Genomic DNA, 22199 nt, shown 5'->3' on the forward strand with positions numbered 1-22199 from the left:
TATTCTTCTACTCCACTACATTTATCTGACAGCTTTAGTTACTTTTCAGATGAAGATTTAACACAATGGCTAATATAACAAGATTTTAAAATACAACACATCGTTAAAGATGAAACCAGTGGTTTCCAACCTTTTTGGCTTTTGACATCTTACAAAAAGCAGTGTTTAGTCGAGTCACATTTCACATGTCTATGAGTTGTTAACAGCTTCATCAAAAAGTGATTTTTCCCTCTAAACTTCTCACATGGTTTCATTTCAATAAATGTTCAAATGATCCAATATTTCACCACAAATCAAAGATTAGAGTAAAAGTCCAAAAACTGAAAACAGATTTGTGTATTATCTGGTGACCCTTTGGAGGGCCCCGACCCCTAGTTTGGAAACCACTGGACTAAACTAGCTAACTGTATATAAAGTAGTTGAAACTAGCTCCACCTCCAGCAGCTACAACAGTAACATGCTGCTCTAACACTGATGCTTCAGTATTAATAATCTAATGATGTCATATATAATAATATATCAGTCAGAGGGACCAAACCACTACTTTTACTGCAATACTTGAACTACATCAAGCTGATAATACTTATATACTTTTACTTGTAATAGAGTATTTTTACATTACTGTATTGGTACTTTTCCTTAAGGATCTGAGTACTTCCTCCACCACTGTAACTTACACTGTGGATAAAGTCAGACACCTGAAATACTTCAGCCAGTGTTATGAGTTAATTTGGTTAAAAGGACAACAGCCTTCAACACTACTATCAATTCTTCCTTAATGCAGTTTAAAACAGTTAACGGAACAGAGCTATTGTTTAATGTTCATTAGTTTCACCTGTGATTTTCCTGCTTAGACAAGTAGAGGACTGTATCCAAATAGTTCTCTACTCCACTATAGTGAAGCTCAATGTAGAGGACTCAGCAACACATGATGGCAGTTTCCATGACCATCAATTGTACTTCCTTCATGGGTAGACTCATTCTTAATGGACATTTAGATGACATTAAAAAATGGCAAACAAGCTAAATAGTGCAAAGTGAGCAATTTCAGTATCTGCTGCGACAATGGTCTATAGCTTTATTTATTTATTTATTTAAAGGTGAATTCCAACACTTTTGTGAAGACAGTTTCACTTTAGGCCAGCTTTTTATGCTTGTACGGCTTCATTACCTGTGTATCTTTTTAGATTGTTGGTTAGATATTTATAATTATTAAGTTCCACATATTTTAAAAAAACAAGAACAACCTTGAATTGTTTTCAGCTTTGTGATTGACATTATGTCGCTTTCTTTCGTATCTACTGTGAGTGTATCTGTTGATGTGGATGGTGAGCTGCTGCATTATTGCACTTACAGGGATAAATAAAATTGTAAAGAGGAACTGAGTTAAAGGAAAATTCTGATTAATTTCAACCTTCCCATAAATGTGACCAGTTTGCTCTATGTGTAATGCTAACTTTGCACTCCGTTATTGAAATTCAGAGAAACAAGGACTTGTGCAAAACCAATATTTATCAGGGAAAGCTCCGTCAGCCTCCTACTATAAAGACAGTTAAAGAAATCAGATGAGACATGTTTTATGTTCATGTTAACTGGGAAGTTTTTTAAAAATAATCCACACAGGGTCACTCTCACGTCTCAGCTTCTCTTACAGTGTTTCCTCCTTCTCCTCCTCCTCCTCCTCAGGTCACAAACTTCCAAAATCTCACTTATAAGAAATCCTCTCGATGTCGAACTGATGTCTTTTTTTCACAATCTGACACGAGTTGAGACATGAAACTACACACTGCACAGCATTGAGGACAAACAAGTTAACTTAAACAAGCTTATTTTTAATGGATCTGCAAAATTGTTTGAATTTCCAAAGAGAACTTCTGTACCTCCCGCCCACAGTTACCCAGTGGCAAACGTTACACAACGTTACAGAAACGCTTCCAACCCAAAGAAATCTGCATGCAAGGAGAAAAAAAAAAAAAAAAAAAAAAAAAAAAAAATTCAACCCAAAATAGGGAAAAAGAAAAAATAAATCATACAGATAAAAATAAAACATCAATAAACAGGACATAATGCCGTTCTCTTGGCTGGAGGAGAAATTCAAACGCTTCTGCTTCAGCTCGGCTCCGGGAGCCTGAACCGACAGAATATTAAACTGTAATTTCATTGGGTGGATGTGGCTCCGCCCGTCACACAGCCCCGCCCCTGTCTTCCATATAAGGCACAGGACAAAATAAACCCCCACATACAAAAGGAGCTAGCCACGCCTCTGTCACTTGATAACAAATTGTAAATGACCAAATACGGTTAGACAACAGAAAACCCCACTAAGTGTACAAAATGTTAATCCTACATTTGTCTTTTTTGTCTGATTTTCTTTTATTTTGACTTCCTCTGACTGAAGGTGAGTGCTGTGGGTGGGGGGGTCGGGGTTGAGGGGGGGTGAGGGTGTCCAACCAGGTGAGCTCAGGCAAAGGAAATATTAAAAATATGAGCTTGTCTTTTCACACTTTTTTTTTTTTCTTTTTTTACAACCTTTTAAAACAAATGACAAGAAACGTGACTGGATTTCTGTTTTTATCAGAAATAAAAATGATCAGATGGAGAGTGGAAGAATATGGAGGGGGTGGGTGGGTGGGTGGGTGGGGGAGGGGGGGATTAGACGTGAAGTGTGAAGTGGTTTATTGTTTTATTCCGATAAAGAGACAGAGTGTCAGTGTGCAAGAAAACTCATGAAACAGGTTAGAGGGCGAGAGAGTTAGAGTTAGCAGTTAGAGAGAGAATATGTGTGTGTGTGCATGTGTGTGTGTGTGTGTGTGTGTGTGTGTTTGTGTGCGTTAGTGTGAGTGAAACAGAGGAGTTGTTCAACTGCAGCACTTGCTCTTCCAGCCTGTGACTCCTCCTCCGCTGCTGATGTCGACATTTTCACTGTTGGGCTCTTTTACAGGCGTCTGTTGGTGCACATAACACACACACACACACACACACACACACACACACACACACATTTAGATTAGAGGAACATCATGATACACTGACTCTTCTGTCACCTGAGGTGTGTTTATTGTTAATAAACAAGCCCTCCTCCCTCTGTAGACAAGTTTCCATCCAAGTGTGGAGAGAGAAATGTCAATTTGAACAGGATTTAGGAGCCGCTCTTGAATTATTGCAATAAAGGTGCACAGACTTTACAGAGAAGTCTCTAATGGATATTTTTAAATATAAATAAATACAAACAACAAAATAAGAAAAAGGGTAATGACAACACAAAAAACATCATCTCAATAAAATCATATTTCTGTTATGAATTATTTGCTATAATAATGAACTTTTATGTGAAGTGTTTGTTCATCCACAATTTAAAACCAATAAAGATAAAGTGCAAATTTCAACCAAATTTCCAGATAATCACAAAGAAAATGCAAATGCATGCGTTTCCGTCCACTACTGTTATGTGAATATTGGCAGTTGAGCTCATCATAATATAATCTTCCTGTCTGGTGTCATTCAACTTTAGCAGAAGAAGAAGAAGGTGCAATGAGCTGACGGAATTAAAAGAGCGCCAGTCAAACCCTCAAATGATGGAAAAACATGGAAAATGTGAAGGAATTATAGCAATTATGTTTGTTTTGTATGTATAGGGCTGCAACTAAATTATTTATTTTCCCAATATGTGACCTTGAATGTCTTTGTTTTGTTCGATCCACCACCCAAAGATATTCAGTTTACTGTCACAGAAGAAGAAATATTCACATTGAAGAAGCTGTAACCAGAAAATTTTAGGATTTTCTTCTTTTAAAAAAAATGAATAATGAATTATGTAATATTCTGTTGACTGACTAATTGCTGCAGCTCTAGTTTTATGTATTAACATTAGTCTCATTGCTCCACACAGATTTGATCTTTTCATGTCACCATTTTTGTGCAGAATGTGCAGAGTGCGGTTATTACAGTCAGATTAGATGTACTCCCACTAATGATTTGCATCTGACTACAAGCTCAGTTAACTGTCACACAAGACTAAAGAAACCAGAGAATATTCACACTGAAGAAGCTGGAACCAGAACATTTTAGGATTTTTTTTTTCTTCAGTAGAAAACACACTCACCTTTCTGAGGATGTCTTCTGCTAACGTGAGGAAAGCCTTCTCGATGTTGATGTTAGCCTTAGCACTCGTCTCAAAAAACCTAATGCCATGCTCCCTCGCAATCTGTGGGAGAAAAAAAAAGGGAGGCAGGAGTGTTAGAACCACCAGTGAGGATACGGTTTACAAGGGGTCATCCAAAAATAAAGTGGCTGTGCAGAACAGAGATCAGGTATCACTGGCGTCTACAAGTGTGCACACACACCGTTCTGGTCAGGTAAGTGTGTGTGTATGAGTAAGCAGATCTGTATCTGATGTTGCTAAATCTGCAGACTGACTAGTCACTGCTAGTTTGCTTCTTATGAGCCAGAGATCTCAGAGGCCCTGCACACACACACACACACAGATGTTTTCAATTGTTCTGGCTGATTAGATCTCTGCTCGGACTGAAATTGCACAGCGTTACGCTTGAGATTACATAAAGTGACCGAAGTCTATACACTAATAGACAGCATGCACAGTAAGTGATGTCACACAACGCAGAGGTCACCACGGACAACACGCACACATTCCCCATCTGCTATTGGTGCATTCATACTGGATGATAATGGAAAATCCTGCTAAAATACTAAAGAAATGTTGTACATTTGACTTCATAAATACATGAAACACAAGAATTCAGGCACATTTGTAACAAACTGCCAAAGACGTAAAGAGAAGAGAAGCAAAGGATCACTGCTGTAAAAACCTGGAGATGTTTTTGCAGCAGGATTCAGTGATTCAACTGTTTTTTATGATTCATGTCTTCGCAATTTTCATTTTCTGCCTAACCCGAAAAATGAGACCTGATAAACTTAATTAGGTCAACGTATTTATCACCAGAGAGGAAACTAGTTTGGTCGCCACAGTGACAAAAAAAATAAATAAAAAATACACAAGTCAGAAAACATATGAAAGACATGCTGACACAAAAGGACATAAGTGTAGCTCAGGAGCCTGCCTAGCCACTACATTTAAAAACAATATATTGATATAATCAATTCATTGATTGTAAGGCAGAGAATATAAAGTTGTCATTGTCAGACTTAACTGGCTCAACTTTTATCACTGTGTGGTCTTGTGACGTCACAAGTGTGGAGGTGCTGACAGCTGTAAAACGTGGAGAGTGAGGACGTTTGCCTTTCCTTTAAATTCAAACTTTCAACTCATTTCTTTGCTTAAACTTATAATTAGTGTTTATTCTTTGATTAGTTCAGGCCTCACACCTGTTACCATGATCTTTTCGGTGTGTCGGTCTCAGACTCGATGAATCTCTTAACTCTGGTATTTAGAGTCCATGTTTGTCATTCCGATGAGAATAAAACTGTAAACTTTCCAATAACTGCTGCATTTCTCTAACTCTGTTTCTGTTCCCACAGGCCTCCAAGCTGAGTGAGTTTCTCTTCTTCTTTCTCTTTCTGTGGCCGGTCCTCTTCCAGGTCTCCATGGTGGAGAGGAAGTCATATGGCTCAGGTCCACTTGGCGACAGCTGAACTTGTTCAATGTCCTCCTGGATCCACATTCTTCACATATATTTTATAATCTACATGTATCAGAAACTTTGTCATCGTATTTTGTATATACTGTTCGACATCTACTGCATGTCTGTCTGTCTGTCTGTCTGTCTGTCCACCATTGGTGGTGTAACTTCATCACTCAGTCAGTCAGTCACTGACAGACTTTTGCATTTATAGAGCTGACCTGCTCTGCGGTCTGGCCAAAAATATAGCATAGCTTCCCATATGAAAGTCCTCTCTCTGCGTGCTTGTGTTTTTCTCCTTTCACATGGCTTTTGAGAGAGGATTCGCCTACAGTCTCCAGTTTGATATATTTTTTGCTGACACTGCATTTTGCCAAGTATATATCATTTGGGACTTCTAGCAGCCATTTGTAGTTTGGGTTGAGCAACCACAGGTCACTGAACTGCCATTTGCCAGGCATGCTGAACAATGCTGGAAGTATGGGAAAAAAGCGCTCCCATTACATTTGATGGGGGGAGGCAGGGAGGAGGGCACGCACTTTGGGCCTAGCCTCGATGCAGAGACACGAATACACTACATACAATGCACAATGTTGAATTTTTTGGGAGTCAAATGACCAACAACCAACAACACCCAGCACAATTTGCTGTAAACCAGCATACCTTTGTCTAGCTATCCTGTCCCTGAATACTCCTTCATATTTTCACATTTCTGACATGTTGCTTCACACAATTGCGTGTTCATCAGGCACGTGTAAACTACACAAAAGTCATTTTAATCTAATTGAGTAGTCTACCACTGGCAGTTCAGCCATGACCACTTCCTTGTTCATCTGTTTTCATTCCTTCTTACTAGTCGGGTCAACATCAGTGACAGTTATTTCTATGTTCAAAACTTAGCAAGCTAGCTAATATCAAAAGACAGAGCATGAGCTTTAGACTATACAACGCTATCTGATGTGACACAAAACAAAGGCTATAATTTTGTGGTGTGAACATCAAGGTGTCAAGGTAACTTATTTGTCATTTTACAACACAGGGTTGCACAACGAAATGTAAGTTACAGTCCCTTCATGTTACACACACATAGAACACATAGAAATAATTAAATAAATAAAATAAATAAACAAAATGAAACAATATACACCAAGGAAACAATACTGTAGCGCATCTTTTGAATATGCGTCTGGAGTAAAGTAAACAGCAGCAACAAGATAGTGTTGATAATTCGGTCTTCATCTTCACATTAAAAGTTCAACATCTGGGAAATACTGTCCATCAACTTTGACTGCGTTTGAGCACCAAGCAGCATTGATGTAAACACAGAGTCCGCCTCCCCTCAGCTTGTGTTCTGTCAGCTCGGAGTACCGGTCCGCCAGTCAAGTGCAATAGCTTGATCCAGGGTGTTATGATGGAGGCAGGTCTCTGTAAAGATGTGGGCACAACAGTCTCTGATTTCCTGTTGCTTGGTCAGGCTGAGTCACATTTCGTCCATTCCATTTTCCTGCAACCAGATATTAGCCAGGAGCAGTCTTAGGTCCAAACTGGGTTAGCTTGGCTAGCTTAGCTCTAATCCCGGCTCTCTTCCCTCTTCTCCTGCAGCGTTTGCACCACTCGCAACGGGGTTTGGAAGGTCTGAAGATGTTGTGGGCAGTGATCATGTCAAGGACTCTTAATCCAAGCCCTGCGCTTCCTTTTACCAGTGCTGACGAGTGGTAATACGTGTTTCAGCAATAAAGCCGGAAAAAAAAACCAAATTAAAACACAATGTATTGACCGCAGCATCTGAACACACTGCATAATTAATTATTTCAACATTGAGCACACACATTCATTCATCATTTTCTCCCGATAGCTAGTCGTGGTTGGCATACTTGATGATAGCTTGCGCCAAATCGCTGTATGCTTGTAGCCTACGCGGAGAAAATGTATCAACCAGCAGTCCAGATGTATAAAAATGGAATCACGGACGAATTCTGAGATGTCGGAGCGCACAAGGCTCAAACTCAGAGATTCCAGTAGGATAAATCCAAGCACTTTTAAAGACCTCTTTATTGCTCGGTAAATCCAAGCACTTTCAAGGTCTTGACTTTTTTAAATTTTTTTGTTTAAATCCAAGCACTTTCAAGTACTTTCCAGACCCTTGGCAACCTTGCAACACTAGTTATTTTCAAAGATTAATCAGTTACAAAGTAAATTCGTCAATTACCCACCACTACAAGAAGCCTGGTGTCGACAGACTTGCTCAAGGCAAATCTACTGTCCAGCCTTTTTGAAACCTTTACACTTTCTAGTTAGAAATCTTACTAATTCAAAGTACAAACCATTCCCATGTACCTGCTACATACAGCGGTTCAGAAATTAATTGTACGTAGCAGATTTAATTTTGACATCAAAACACAAAATTAAATGATATATTCTTCATTGTTTATCCAGAGGGTGTTCTATTCAGACGGCATATGTCCCAACAAACTATGTTGTTTGAGTAGTTGTCAGCTAGCTGAGTTGCTGCAGTAAGCCTTTATGGCACGTTAAGACAAATAGCAGCTTATAAGTGCCACTATACAGTAAATCTTCCACACTATTTTCACAATAATACCTCATTTATCCTTCGTGCATTATACAGTGTATTTATACATTACAACATTCTTTAATGCTCTGTCCTACTACTTCATATTGTGTTTTCTAACTTTCAATGTTAAAATAGCTGCAGAGGACTGCACCATCTTACCTGCTCCCCCTTAGCTTTTGGTACGACCCTCTTGTCCTCCATGTCACACTTGTTGCCTAGCAGCATCCTCTCGACATCCTCATTTGCGTGCTGAAATACATAAAGAAGAAAGAGTAGAATTAGATTACATTTTCATATCTGCAACAACCAATCAATCAATGAAACACATACGCAGGTTATTAACAGGTTATCTAGAAACATTTCAAAGCACCTAATGTCCATCAGGGGGCAGGCCGGCTGAGTGAGAGAGTATGTGAGTCAGTTACTTTCCAGATTTTTCAGTTGATGGTACTTTCCATCTGGAAATGATTGCATTTGTCTATCTGAGAAATGCCAGAACTGGTTGGTAACAACAACTCCACTTCGCACTCAGTGATCTAGATCAATGGTTCCCGACCAGAAGGGGCCGCAAGATAAATCTGAGGGGTCATGAGAGGATTAACAGGATATACAAACATCAGTATTTCTGCAAAAGAAATAGATTTTTAGACTTTACTCTCATCGTAACTTTATTACTTTAATGTTTCTGGATTATTTTATCCCTTCAATTCTCTAAAAATATATTGAAATGACACAATCGAATCAGTTTTTTGTTAAACTGGCTACAACTTGTTTGCGTAAACAACCTGTGCTGAAGTAAACACAGGGTTCCAAGTAAACACAGCTTTGTTTTAAGGGCCCTGGGGTCAAAAAGGTTGGAAACCACTGATCTAGACTATTTTAATTGGGCTGGGTTCAAAAAATTTGATTATCCGATTTAAACGAAGCTTCGTTTGAATGATCCAATATAGATTCATAAAATCCTAAAATCGATCTTTTAATGTATGCCTCTTCCCGTGGATGCGTGAAGCTTTAACTCCGTTAGTCTTGTGTGGCCAGCCTTTATGCAACGAGTTGAACATGGCAGGAGCTGCTCCACTGACAGCACCGCCGAGCCTACAGGGAGATGTCTGGATTCATTTCGGATTTAAAAACTATGAAAACAGAGAAGAGTCGGACAAAAGCAAAGCCATATGCAAATATGCAAAATGGAGGAAAAGCTTTGTCAGACAAAGTATGTTTTCCTGACTTATTAGTGATGTTTACATCAGGTATGTTTGTATTTATTTACACTGGTTGCCTGGAGATTCGATTTCAAATCTTAAGTTCATATACTGCACTAAAGTCATTCAATAATCACTGACTGTAGAGTCTGTCGAGTTGTACTATATTGTGTTGAGTGCTGTAATATGTTGGTCATGTTAAATAAAAGTATATTAATGTAACTGCTTTGGGGTCAATTCTTAATGTTAACATTAATATTTTTAATAATGCACCAGATTAGAGGGTTCCTTGTACATTTTACAGCAGTAGTTCTCTGAGAATCTCTTTCATATCCAAGCAGAATTGGTCTTGTGACTGAAATATCCCTCACTGAATCAATATCGAATCGAATCGAAAACCAAATCAGGACCTTGTGAATCGGAATCAAATCGATGTGGGAAATCAGTGGCGATTCCCAGCTCTAGTTTTCATACAACTCTCCAAGGAACAGAAATCCCTGCATCCTATTTGGCTTCTGTAGACGCTACAACAAAGTCTCACACACAGAGGTACGACATTAGGAAGGTCTTAGTTTGCAGGAAATGTTTGTGTTTCCTTTCCAGAAGCTCTTTAACAGCAATGGCGAGAGAAAAATTACAAGATGGAATACCAGACCAAAGCAGTGCCAGGCAGTTTGAACAAATCTGCTTCACTTGACACCCCCACACCTTCATACTGAGCAACACAGTATTACAGTTAATAGATAATGAGCTATCAATTAGTAGGATTAAGACAGTAGAAAGCACTAAGATAAAGAGTAAGTTAGTGGTATAAAACACCTACATAGAAATAAAAGCAACAGCGAGATGGAAGCTGTAAAAGAGGCACGGTTACTTCCTACAGAGGTGGGTTCAGCAGCAGGACAAAGTGACCATATGTTACAGACAGCTTGTCTCTACAGTTAATCACCAAATCGTTTTGGAATATCAGGCCTGAGTCTGACGTCACTAAATGCTGCGTACATGAGGCTACGCTTCCTTGCCGGCTTGGTGCTTCAGTGTGTTCGGTCAAAACTGAGCTTTTGTAAAACGATGACGTAAGCTGCTCAGTGAGGGTCCGCGTGGCAGTTAAGAGGACAACCTTAAGTCGCCCCATGCTTCCTCTGTGATCATTTTAAATGTCAATATATCTTAATATTCAGCGCAGCCGTTGTCAGAATGATGTTGATTGTGTCAGACGTCGTCGAGATTATAAAATGATTTTATCGTCGCAGTGCATCAGCTTCAGAGTGAATTTATTCACCTTTTATTATATTGTTTATGACCCACAATAAAATCACTATGTCATATACTCGCTTTGTTGTCTGACAACAAAAACAGAAAAGTAGGTTAATGAGACCATCTATTTTGTGAATTTGGCTGTATTAAACACAACATAAGTGATAACAGAGAGTAGGCGGGGACTGAGCTGAGATTGAACGGGCTCGGCAGATTATCTGGCTGCAGCTGCCCAGCATAGGCGGCAACTTTCTGTCTTCTCTAACTTTCTCTGTGATCGCTCATTTTAAATGTTCATTCAGCCGATGACACAGCACAGCCGCTGCCACAACCTGTATTGATGTTGATTTTGTTGGATGACGTTGAGAGCATAAAATAGTGATTTGGGAAGCCAGGCTGTCTGTCCTACTCCTTCTCAGCTGTTGGCTGTTTTGTTGTTGGTTGTCAACTGAAAAGAGGGCAAAGATGAATCTGTTTTATGTAGTTCAGGTGTTTCACTGTGAGTAGAGGTTACTACTAAAACGAACTGGAACATTGGTGTGGATGCAAATCGTTTCCACACAAAGTCAGTGTTTTAAAAGTCAGGCAGCGTAGTGCAGACGTACTGCAGACAGGTCAGTCAGATTGTTAGCCATACTGGCTACATTCCCTTTAAGTATTTGTCACTTTTTCCACTACGGCTAAGAGGAAAAACAAGAAATGCAAAAGCACAAAGTTCCCAAAAAAACTGCAAAAATCCTGTCATGATCTCTTACTGACAAGGTTTTAGTCTCACCTCATCAATGTTGCGCAGCCATTTGCTGATGTTTTCAAAGCTCTTGGCGTTGGTGATGTCGTAGACCAGCATGATGCCCATGGCTCCTCTGTAGTAGGAGGTGGTGATGGTGTGGAACCGTTCCTGGCCCGCTGTGTCCCTACACACACACACACACACAAAGACACAGATATTGGATTTCTTTGTTTTCTTGTATTTATTCCACCCCTGAACCCAAACAATAAATGGTTCAGCAACAGTAACGATTTTCAATGCATCACAGCTGAAATTGGCCACAAAATACCTGCAGGGTATTGTTGAGGGAGGGGGTTGTTGATCAATACCAATGACTCAACAATTACTTCATAAGATGCTGAGATTTCTCGTTTCCATTCATGCAAATCACAACACATTTCAGCTACAATAGTTATGTTCAAGCCCAGAAAGCAAACAAGAGTACTACTATTCTATTATTTAGCACTGAGATACATTAGCTCTGTACTTCTGGTAGAGCTCTACTAGGAAAGTGTAACTACGTTATTTATACCGCTTAAGGTGTGCTAAAGAGGTGTCGTGTTGTTATAATGTAATCATTTTGGTCACCAATAGAGGTAGAAAAAGTCTAATCATTTAAAAGGACCAGTGTGTAGGATTTAGTGGCATCTAGCAGCATCTACCCTCCCCCTCCCCTTTCAAGCGTGTAGGAGAACCTACAGTGGCCACAAAACTCACAAAAAACACTAAAGGCCCTCTCTAGAGTCAGTGTTTGGTTGGTCCGTTCTGTAAAAATATGGCGGTGCAACATGGCGGGCTCCATGGAAGAGGACCTGCTCCCTATGTAGATATAAAGGACTCAATCTTAGGCAATAAAAACACAATTGTTAGTTTCAGGTGATTATACACTAATGAATACATACTTATGAATATTTCATTTCTGCAAATAGATCCCCCTAAATCTAACACACTGGTCCTTTAATGCCTCACTAGCACAACTCTGATCAGAAAATCTGTCTTGAGGCCCAGAGGAAAAAGTTGAAATAAAGCCTATACTTGACTTGAGAAGCCTGCCAAACCTTACAAGTCACATTGAACCTGGACCATATATCAAAATCCCCTGCAGGCTAACCATGTCCCTCACACATTTACACTAGCATGCACCTCAACTATGACATTTTCCTATCTGGGGAAACCCTGCCAACATCCATCTATCACTGCTGATACAGAAAAAGAGAAGAAGGCCTGAATCACCAGGTGCACAATAGCAACTCAAACAACTTTTGTTTCAATATCATCTTTAAAATAATCCATTGTTATTAACTGGCTTTGTTCAAGTGGCGAGCATGACCACGCCTCTGGCTACATAGTGAAGATAAAATCCAGATATAATGCGCTTGGACAGGAAGAGAAGAAGAAGTAATGTGAGACTGAAATACATTCAGCGACCGCAGAAGAGGCCTACTGGACAGTATCAGAGATATATATATATATATATATATATATATATATATATATATATATATATAGTTACTCACTTTTTAACTGACATTGTTTGGAAAGGTTAATAGATAATGTTAGTTGCAGGCCAATATACAATCTGATCAAATCTCACCTATGAATTAGAGTTCAGTGTTTAGGTGATTAAGTATTGGTGTTTAATAGAGCTGCAACGATAAGTCAATTAGTCAATCATCAGAAAATTAATTGGCAATTATTTTGATTAATTGCTTCCATCATTTTTCAAGCAAAAATGCCAAATATTTAATGGTTCCAGCTTCTCAAATGTGAAGATTTGTTGTTTTTCCTTTTCATTCATGACAGTTAATGTAATACCTCAACATTTTAGACTGTTACTGAGCCAAAACAAACAATTTGAAGACATCAACATGGCCTTTGAGAAACTGTGAATGCTATTTCTTCACATTTTATTCACATGTCATTGTCTAAAGGATTAATCGACTAATTGAGAAAAATCGACAGATTAATCTCATGTAAATAACTGGTAGTTGCAGTCTTACTGTTTAACATTTTGTAAAGGAAGCTGTTCAAATCTGTCAGTTGGGGGGAAAAGCAGCAGTTGTGGACTACAATGATAACCCTGCAGCAGACCTCCTGATGGACTGATGACCATTTCCTGTTCTAGCATATTTCTGGGCTTGTGGGAGGTATGTCAAACAGATGTTTCACTATGATGTAACAAGGCACAAACAGGCTAAACTGAAAGATGACTCTTATATTGTCAGTGTATTTTTCAGCCCTGCACACTTCTGCTTGGACACAAGTACAAACCGAGCCTTGACACGGGTTTACAAACAAAAAAGACATGGATCATAACAGATAATTGACTCACCAGATCTGTAGTTTGATCTTCTTTCCTTGTAATTCAACAGTTTTGATCTTGAAGTCTATTCCTGTAAAACAAAAAGACATAGTAAGCATAAGCGTACACAACATCTATCAAAAATATATGCACCACTAGCACTGACAATAGGGAAGAGATTAATGGAGAAGTGAAGGTCTACGAACAGAGACCCTGGCACAGATGCAAACACAGAAACCCGGCAAGAAACACCAACAATACAGAATCAGAACCAGCCACAGAAAGACGTTTTGTAGAAGGAAATGGAAAGTAAGTGACAAGTGTTTCCATCAGAGAGACAATAACATTATGTCTTCCTGATTCTGCAGTGTCATGCCAGGAGCTTAAGCCTATCAGCAGACAGCTGTGGGATCAGCAGCTGGCTCACAATGGACACACAAACAAACAAACCAGGTTATTGAGAGAAAACCAGGTTAAGGCAGGAAAACTGAGAGCATGTTTACATGCACTGTAATAACCTCATTACTGTAAAACCTAAGACAGTTTGGAACAATGGCTAAGCTGGCATATTTTAAGTGCATAAGTGATGTATGACGTTGCAGCCTTTAGTTTCTTTTTTTTTTTCCCCTTTTAGGTTGGAGCTGACTGACGGTGCAGTGAGAGGACAGACTCAGTTTTTCCTGTGTGTGCGTGTTTCTGAATTTTACAAATAAGAGCCTATTCAGCAGTGGAAACAAGACTTATTTAAACTTATTTCAGTTTCCGTATTGGTTGGACTTGATTATACTGGATACAAGGATGCACCGCTGACTGTACTGAAGTTTTCTTGATTGGCTTCAAGTTTTTCTTGGCCTGCTGTCTTAAATATTTTACTTTACTTGTCATCTCCTTTAAAATCTTTTTTTTTTTTTTAAACTGCTATTTCCCGAAACAGGCGAGCAAATCATGTTACTGCAACCCTGTTAATGAACTTCAGGATTTCTGGCACCACAAAACCATTATTTGCTTTTATTAACATTCTTCAGATTTAGACCATCTGACTTCTACCAGCTGCGAGTGAAATTTAAACAAATAGTCCTAATTAGAGCTGCAAATTAAGGGTTAGGCTTGTCTACTGAATCTGTTTATCTTAATCTTCTAGGATCTTGATAAGGTAATTAATCATTTTGTCCATAAAAATGCCAGAAAATAGCAAAAAGATGTCCTGCAAAGTTTTTCCAGAGTCAATGGTGACATTTTCCAATTGCTTGTTTTGGCCAACCAACAATCCAAAACTGAATTTACCATAATTAAAGACTAAAAAAACTGCAACTATTCACCTTTGAGAAGCTGGAACCAATGAACTTTTTGCTTCTTTGCACAGTGCCAATTAATTTTCTGTCAAAAACTAAAATCGACTCATCAACTAATAGATTCAGCTCTACTGTAAAGCCTTTTGTAAAATACCCAGGATTCTCATTCTAGTCATGATCATAAAGCCATATATGGGGACATTTAAAAGGCTGATTCATCAGTGTTTTTACTTTTGGCCATGAAGTTGTGTTTTCCTGTTAAATACTGAGCCATCAGTTCAGCTCTGGTCAGGAGTTGTGGTTGGTTAAAAAGTCCCAGAAACAGCTGTGCTCTAGGTGGGGCAGGGCCATAGAATAATGAAGCAACTGGCTGCCAAAGTGTGACTCACTAAATATTATGCACACCCAAGAGAGATGGAGGGAGGGAAATAAATATATAGTCGGGTAGCAACAAAAAGAGACAAAGACGCAGGAGAAGTTTTGCAAACGGGACATAAGCTATTCCTACATTGATATTTTACGTCCAAAACATTAAAACACGAGCAAGGATTCTGCAATGCTGGCATTAAATATTTGGGATAGTAAAGTAAAAGCGGATATAATTTCTCGACAACCAAAAGTTGAATTCCCAAAAATCAGGCTCATCGGGAATGACGTAATATTTGTGTGTTCCTAGTGAGGCGTAAAAATACTGAGTCAATCTGTTTTTTCCTGGTGGGGTGCGCTGGCAAGTTGTCAAGAAAGTATGTGTATTGTGCAATCGCACATTTATCGAATGTTTCACTGTTTCACTGGAAAAAAATGGGCACACTTTGCATGAAAGCCCAGTGTAGAACTGGACATCTTAAACAGAAAGTACAAGCTTTATGGCCGGCTTTCTTTTTAATCCCAGAGGAACCATTCCTTCCACAAGTATGAATTCCAATGCAGCCATCTCGCCAGTTTCCATTTAAAATTCATGATGTGTTGTGGAAAGAGATTTCAGATCGCAACATTATGCATATTCAGCCCTCTTAATATGCATAACCTCTGATACACAGGGGGGGGGGGGGGGGGGGGGAGTGAGACAGAGACACACTGGAAATGAGGATGAGTGAGTGATGAGAGAGGGGGGTTTTCCGGTGGGGGTATTTTGAGAAGCAGCTGTGCATCTCTGTCTCCAAAGGTATGAGTACTGTGTCAGAGGAAGAACACACTCCTGTTTCACATGTCCTGGTTCTGCTGTTTCACCCTTAAGTTCTTGTTCCCTTCAGACTTTCAAGTTTAGACTTGAGTAACAAGGGCTGTACCTGATTTATGCGTCATGGCCTTTTCTAAAAGTAAAGCGTATTCATTTTTTTGTAAACTCTATGACGTTGTTTGGTCAGATGGATTCTCGCAATGTTATGACTACACGTTTTGTATTCGCTGCTCTACAGTGCTATGACAACTTTACTTTAGTTATTTGTTGCATCCACAGTGTTGTGTGCCAAAACATTCAAAACCATTGTAGCCAACAAAATACCGAGCAAAGAGATGAAACCACTAATCATAGAGAAGCAAAAGTAGATCATACACTGAGAGACTTCTGTTGATATTCCTTAAGCTCATATTTAGTAAATTATAAGTGAAACTGCCCACTAACCATATATTTAGAGGTGAAACAAATCAATTAGTCAATCTACAGAAAACTGGTCAAAAACTACAAAAAAGTACCTCGTTCCAGCTTCTCAGTTGTGAGTGTTTGCTGCTTTTCTTTTCATCTTACTGTATGTGATAGTAAATTGAATATCTTTAATTTGAAGATGTCATTAGAAAGTGTGATGGACACTTTTCACTGTTCTGACATTTTGTAAACTAAAACATTACTCAAGAAAATAATCAGAGGAATAATCAATGATGAAAATATTTTTTGTTGCATACCTACATGTAGGGCTGGGCGGTCTGCCTGATTTTAAAGCATACCGGTATTGATTCATGTGAAGGTATGCATTTTTGTAACACCTTCGTCAAATGGTATTTGGTTATTACACAATTGTTTGCCAAAATTTTTTAAAAGCAACTGTACGACAGAATTAGCAAGCTAAACTTAATATATTTAGAAAGAAAGTGGCACAATTTGATTGAGAGGTAAAAATAAACGTAATGTATCAAACCACGTTATTCACGTATGGTGGCTATGTCAGTTCATGTTGTCATGCTGTAAGGCCGAGATGCAGTCCGAGGCGAGTACCAGTGCTGAAACCCACGAGGATTTAATTCCCAAACAGGTGCCTGGTCAGATGGCTTTAAAAGCGGACGCTGCATAGAAGAATATACTGTGCAAGATTTGCAATCGATGTGTAGCTGCACACTTGAAAACTAGCCATGTGAGTGAATGTGGCCAACGCATGAAAACGCAGGTTTCAACAACTCCGGCTCCAGGTTCATTACCAAAAGCTACATCCAGTGTGACACAACAACATACTCATATGTAGTTTCTGAGTGTAGCAGACAGAGAATTTATATCAGTATATGTTAGTGTTAATAGTGTTTGCAAAGTAAAGTGACTGTACTCACGTGACAGAACTCTGTAGCGCGGAATTAACGTTCAGGGGGACTATTATTGTCATCACACATCCCATGTAAAGCTGGTATGGATACTAGCGTGTAACACGTTTCTCCAAGTTGTTTAAGTTAGTTATAAAGTCGTGCAAACAGTACGCATCTTTATCCTCCACAAGCTACAAGATAACATTCAGTTAGCTAAGTTAATCTGAGTTTCTAGCATCAAATTGATCTGTATTAACTAGTCAGCAGTGATGTCGTCAATGTGTTTGTGTTATAAACGTCAGACATTAAAGTAACGCCTAATATACAATTACATGTACAGTAAGAATACATATTTCCTTTCTTTTTATTTATGTGATGTTATTTACTACATTTACATGATTGTTGAATGTTAACTGTTTACTAAATGTCATTATATATTTAGACAAATAGTTTTGCCAAGAATCTATAAATGCTTGGACAAGAAACATGAGATGGTAGTGATGAACCCATCATATTGCAGATATTCCTAATAAACATTGTGAAATTCAATACAGCATTTTTAATTGAACCTTATTTTTCTTCTGTATATTTTAGTTGTATTTATTTAAGCAAGTACAAATAGTTAACAGTTTTAACAGAAAACCTGGCTTGATGTTTTATTTCTCATGGTATCTGTATTGAGGAAAAAAAACAAAACAAATACCGTCCCAGCCCTACCTACATGAATTATCACCAAACAATAAATTGATCAAATATCCTTTTACTGCCAGGTAGTGCATACTTCTCAAAAGGCTCCGGCTATTTCAAGAAGTAAAACAAAAGGCTCTTTACTTCCCTGACAGTCAGTATGTCAACTTGGGCAGTGCAATATCTAAAAATCAATAACAGAATAAGTTCACATATTCATGTTGTCAACGATCAGAGTTTGCTGACTATTCCAAGTTTGGATTATATGATGTGCTGAAAGATGATGTTTTACATATGTTTAAGTTATGAAGCAGTAGTGCTTATCATGCTGCACGCTGCTTTGTTTTGAATACAGAAGAAGCAGAACAAAGACGAGAAAGAAGCTTGTGCCTGAATGAGAACAGTGTTGTAGCTTTAAGGGACTCTTTAACCAACCTACCGACATGAGCACAATTATATGTTTGCAATTCTTGCTAGAAAACCGGTATCTCTTGACTTGTCACAGATTCACACAAGCTCAGGTGGAAACCCCACAAGTGAACACTTCCTAAATGATATCATAGCAACGACTGTCAAGTACAGCATCAGTTTAGACACTGTGATCATGCTTGTTTCTTGTCAGCTGGATACTTTAAATAACTTGCTGAATAACTTATAAATGTTTGTCCTACATTTATTTGAGTTTTTGGATGAATCGAAGAAAAAAACCCCTGAGTTTACAGTAGTGATGACGTGACAATGTGAGCCTCGCTTAAATAAGGTCAATCACTTACAGACTGTAAACCACAACATGAACTGCTATGTGAAACAGGTGTTTTGAAGCGTCTTCTAAAATTTTGCTTTAGAGTAGATAAAAACTGTGTAGTTGAATTAAATTTTTCTTAAAGTGAGGATAGATAACACCCGCAGTTGCTGTAAATGCTTACAAGTACTAAAATACTTGACTTACTACTCAACTTGGCAGGGGAAAGCACCCCAGCAGGAGCAAAGGTTACTGCTGGTCTTTAATTGCTGGAGAAAATGTCAGTCTGCATCTGACCATCATCACAAATCTTTCCTCTGAACTGACTAAAGTAGAAGATCTAATATGATGATCTGAACTCAAATATACCACATAATCACCATAATGTTCTCTCTGAAGTCCCTCTACAGACTCTGACTACATTTCTGAGAGACAAAACTGGGTCCCAGAAAGAAATGAACACCAACATACACACATTAGATTGCAAGACAAAACATGTGCACCATAAACAAATATATACGTGTGACGGAGAGCTTCACAACAGAGGGCTGGTTCATTGCTGTACCTCAACAAATCTAATCTACCCTGGATGCCACTGGGAACACTGCTGCCCATTATGGTTGTGTGTTCTTAGGCATACAGTCAGGAGGAGTTGTCAACACTTGAGTTACTAGGAACTGGGCTTGAAATTAAAGCTCAATCAGGAGATCAAGGATATGAAGCGTTGCCAACAGTCAGGTTCATGCGGACCTGCAAAACACGTCTAACATTACATTATTACTCAGCACTGATCTTAAGCAACAGGAGTAAATGGAGCCTTCGTTCGAGCCGTGCAGGGATTTGACATAGTTTGACACTTGACTCATGTGAGCATGATGTCGGACGCATGCGTAGACAACAGAGGGGGGAAAAAAGCTGATGATGCCACCATGATGAATTGTTTATAGTTCTCGTCTGAGCACTGGTGGAAAGTAACAAAGCACATGTACTGCAGCGCTGTACTTAGGAATACTTTTGAGGTACTTGTAGTAGTTTTTTTCCGTTTCATGCTACTTTATACTTCAACTGCACTACATTTCAGAGGGAAACAAGGTACATTTTACTCTACTAAACTTGTTTGACAGTTACAGTTACACTGCATATTCAGATTTTACTCACAAAACACATGAACTTCTTAAAATATATGATCCTTTTCTCTAGATGAGACAAAGCAACAATTGCTCCACCACCACCACCAGTATCAGTAATGACAGTTCAGACACAAGTCATTCTATACGATAAGTACTTTTACTTTTGATACTTCAAGTTAGGGCTGCAACTAACAATTATTTTCCTTAACAATTTATCTACCAAATGTTTTTTCACTAATCGATTAATTAGTTTAGTTAAGTCTATAAAATGTCAAAAAGTCATGAATCACTGTCTTTTAATTTCCCAGAACCAAAGATAACATCTTCACATATCTTTTTTGTCTGACTCATAGTCCAAAAACCCAAAAATAGTCAATTATAATGTTATAAAATATACATGTCATCTCAAAGTCTGGAACTAGAGGATCTGTGGTGTTTTTTGCTTGAAAAAAATCACTGACATGATTAATCGATTATTATTGCTGCTGATTATTTTTCTTTTGATCGACTTATCATTTCAGTTCTACTTCAGTATATTTTGTTGATAATACTTTTAAGTCACATTTTGAAGGCAGGACTTTAACTTGTAATTAAACATTTCTATTGTCTGGTATTGCAACTTTTATGAAAATAACATTTCTACATACTTCTTCCACCTCTTGCTTTCTGGGCTTCACTTGAGTGATGTCTATATCACCTTGAGAAAAACTTAACTAACATCCAGGGATTGTTTCCATAATTAATTGTTATTCAAAATTAAGTATGCTCTTAACAATTAATTGAGAAGTAAAAGCCTTCCAGTTCATGTAAGTTACATTTTCATAGCATGACTTTTACTTGTAATTAAACATTTCTATACTCTGGTATTACAACTTTTTTGTAAATTAAAGATCTAAATACTTCTTCCACTTCTTGCTTTTAAGGGGCTTTACTTGACTAACATCCAGAGATTTCTTTCCATACTTAATTGTTATTCAAAATTAAGTATGTTCTTTGCACATTCGTACAGTCATATGTGTTGATAATGAGATGTAAAAGCCTGTCAGTTACATGGCACGGCCCTGAACTGCTACTAGCCTAGTTAGCTTACTGGATCAACTTGACAGCAATTCGTCTAGCACCTGAACTGGTTTTACTTGCCATAACTGGCAGGCTAAATCAAAATAATAGTCATGTTATGTTATTAAAGTCACAGTCAGTTCTATCAGGGGTGAAGAGGGGTTTAGTTAGGAGCTCGAAAAGCTGCACAAACTAGCCTTACAGCTAACCTGTGCAGGCCTAGTCCATGCTGATATCCTGCCTACCATTTCCAGCTGCAGGGTAGCTGTCAAACTCGTTCCTATTGGGGTTAAAGAACCCCAAGAAACAGTCGTAACAACACATAATCCAGCCAGCGACTGTGGGCCCTGGCCACTCTTACCTATGGTGGAGATGAAGGTTGTGTTGAAGGCGTCGTCAGAGAAGCGGAACAGCACACAGGTCTTCCCCACGCCCGAGTCTCCGATCAGAAGCAGCTTGAACAGCAAGTCGTACGTCTTCTTCGCCATTGAAAAAACAGCTTGTATTCACCCAGCCAGATACAGAAAAAAAATTGATAACCTAGCACGCTTTTGTGAAGTCTAAAGCCAGCTCCTTAGCCAACCGGACCAACCGCCCCGCTTTTCTTGCCTGTTAACAGTTAACAATCTGGGATTTGTTGATTAGCTTGGCAAGCTAGTCGGATAAAAACCACCCCAAATAACGCGCCCGAACACCGACAAGTTATGTTTCCCAAAGCCCGACTGTTTTCCCCCCGTTACAGCATGAGAACAGAAAGCAAAAAAATAGGATCTCCTCCCCGTGTGATTCCTCTTTTCCACTCTTTCTTTTCTCCCACACAGTCGGGACAAAATGGCTCCTCTCTCTCTCTCTTTTACCGACTCACTCTTTCTTCAAACTAACGGCGAGCTACTTCAAATTCTCGGCACACCCCGTCATTACCAGAGCCCCGCCACCAGCTCGACCGAGAGGAATATGGGGAAAAAACGTGAAAGTGTGTCAAATTCACCGACTGTTAGGAGTTATTTCGCCTTTTTTTCTGGACAGATTAAACCCGAAATATAGACGACCGCCGTCGCCTTCGAATGGGAGCCACCGCG

General features: G+C 38.8%; 1 protein-coding gene across 1 annotated transcript; it reads right to left on the reverse strand.

Moving 5' to 3' along the window:
- Positions 1 to 1811: 1811 nt before the first annotated feature.
- Positions 1812 to 22199, reverse strand: rab10 (RAB10, member RAS oncogene family). Its single transcript, XM_067571737.1, has 6 exons — positions 21482 to 22199; positions 13730 to 13790; positions 11404 to 11542; positions 8329 to 8418; positions 4103 to 4204; positions 1812 to 2945 (listed from the first exon to the last, which is right to left on the reverse strand). The coding sequence occupies exons 1-6, from the start codon at positions 21606 to 21608 to the stop codon at positions 2859 to 2861; spliced, it is 606 nt and encodes a 201-aa protein (XP_067427838.1). The 5' UTR covers positions 21609 to 22199; the 3' UTR covers positions 1812 to 2858.

This window comes from Thunnus thynnus, chromosome 18 (genome assembly GCF_963924715.1).
Source record: "Thunnus thynnus chromosome 18, fThuThy2.1, whole genome shotgun sequence".
Taxonomy (NCBI): domain Eukaryota; kingdom Metazoa; phylum Chordata; class Actinopteri; order Scombriformes; family Scombridae; genus Thunnus; species Thunnus thynnus.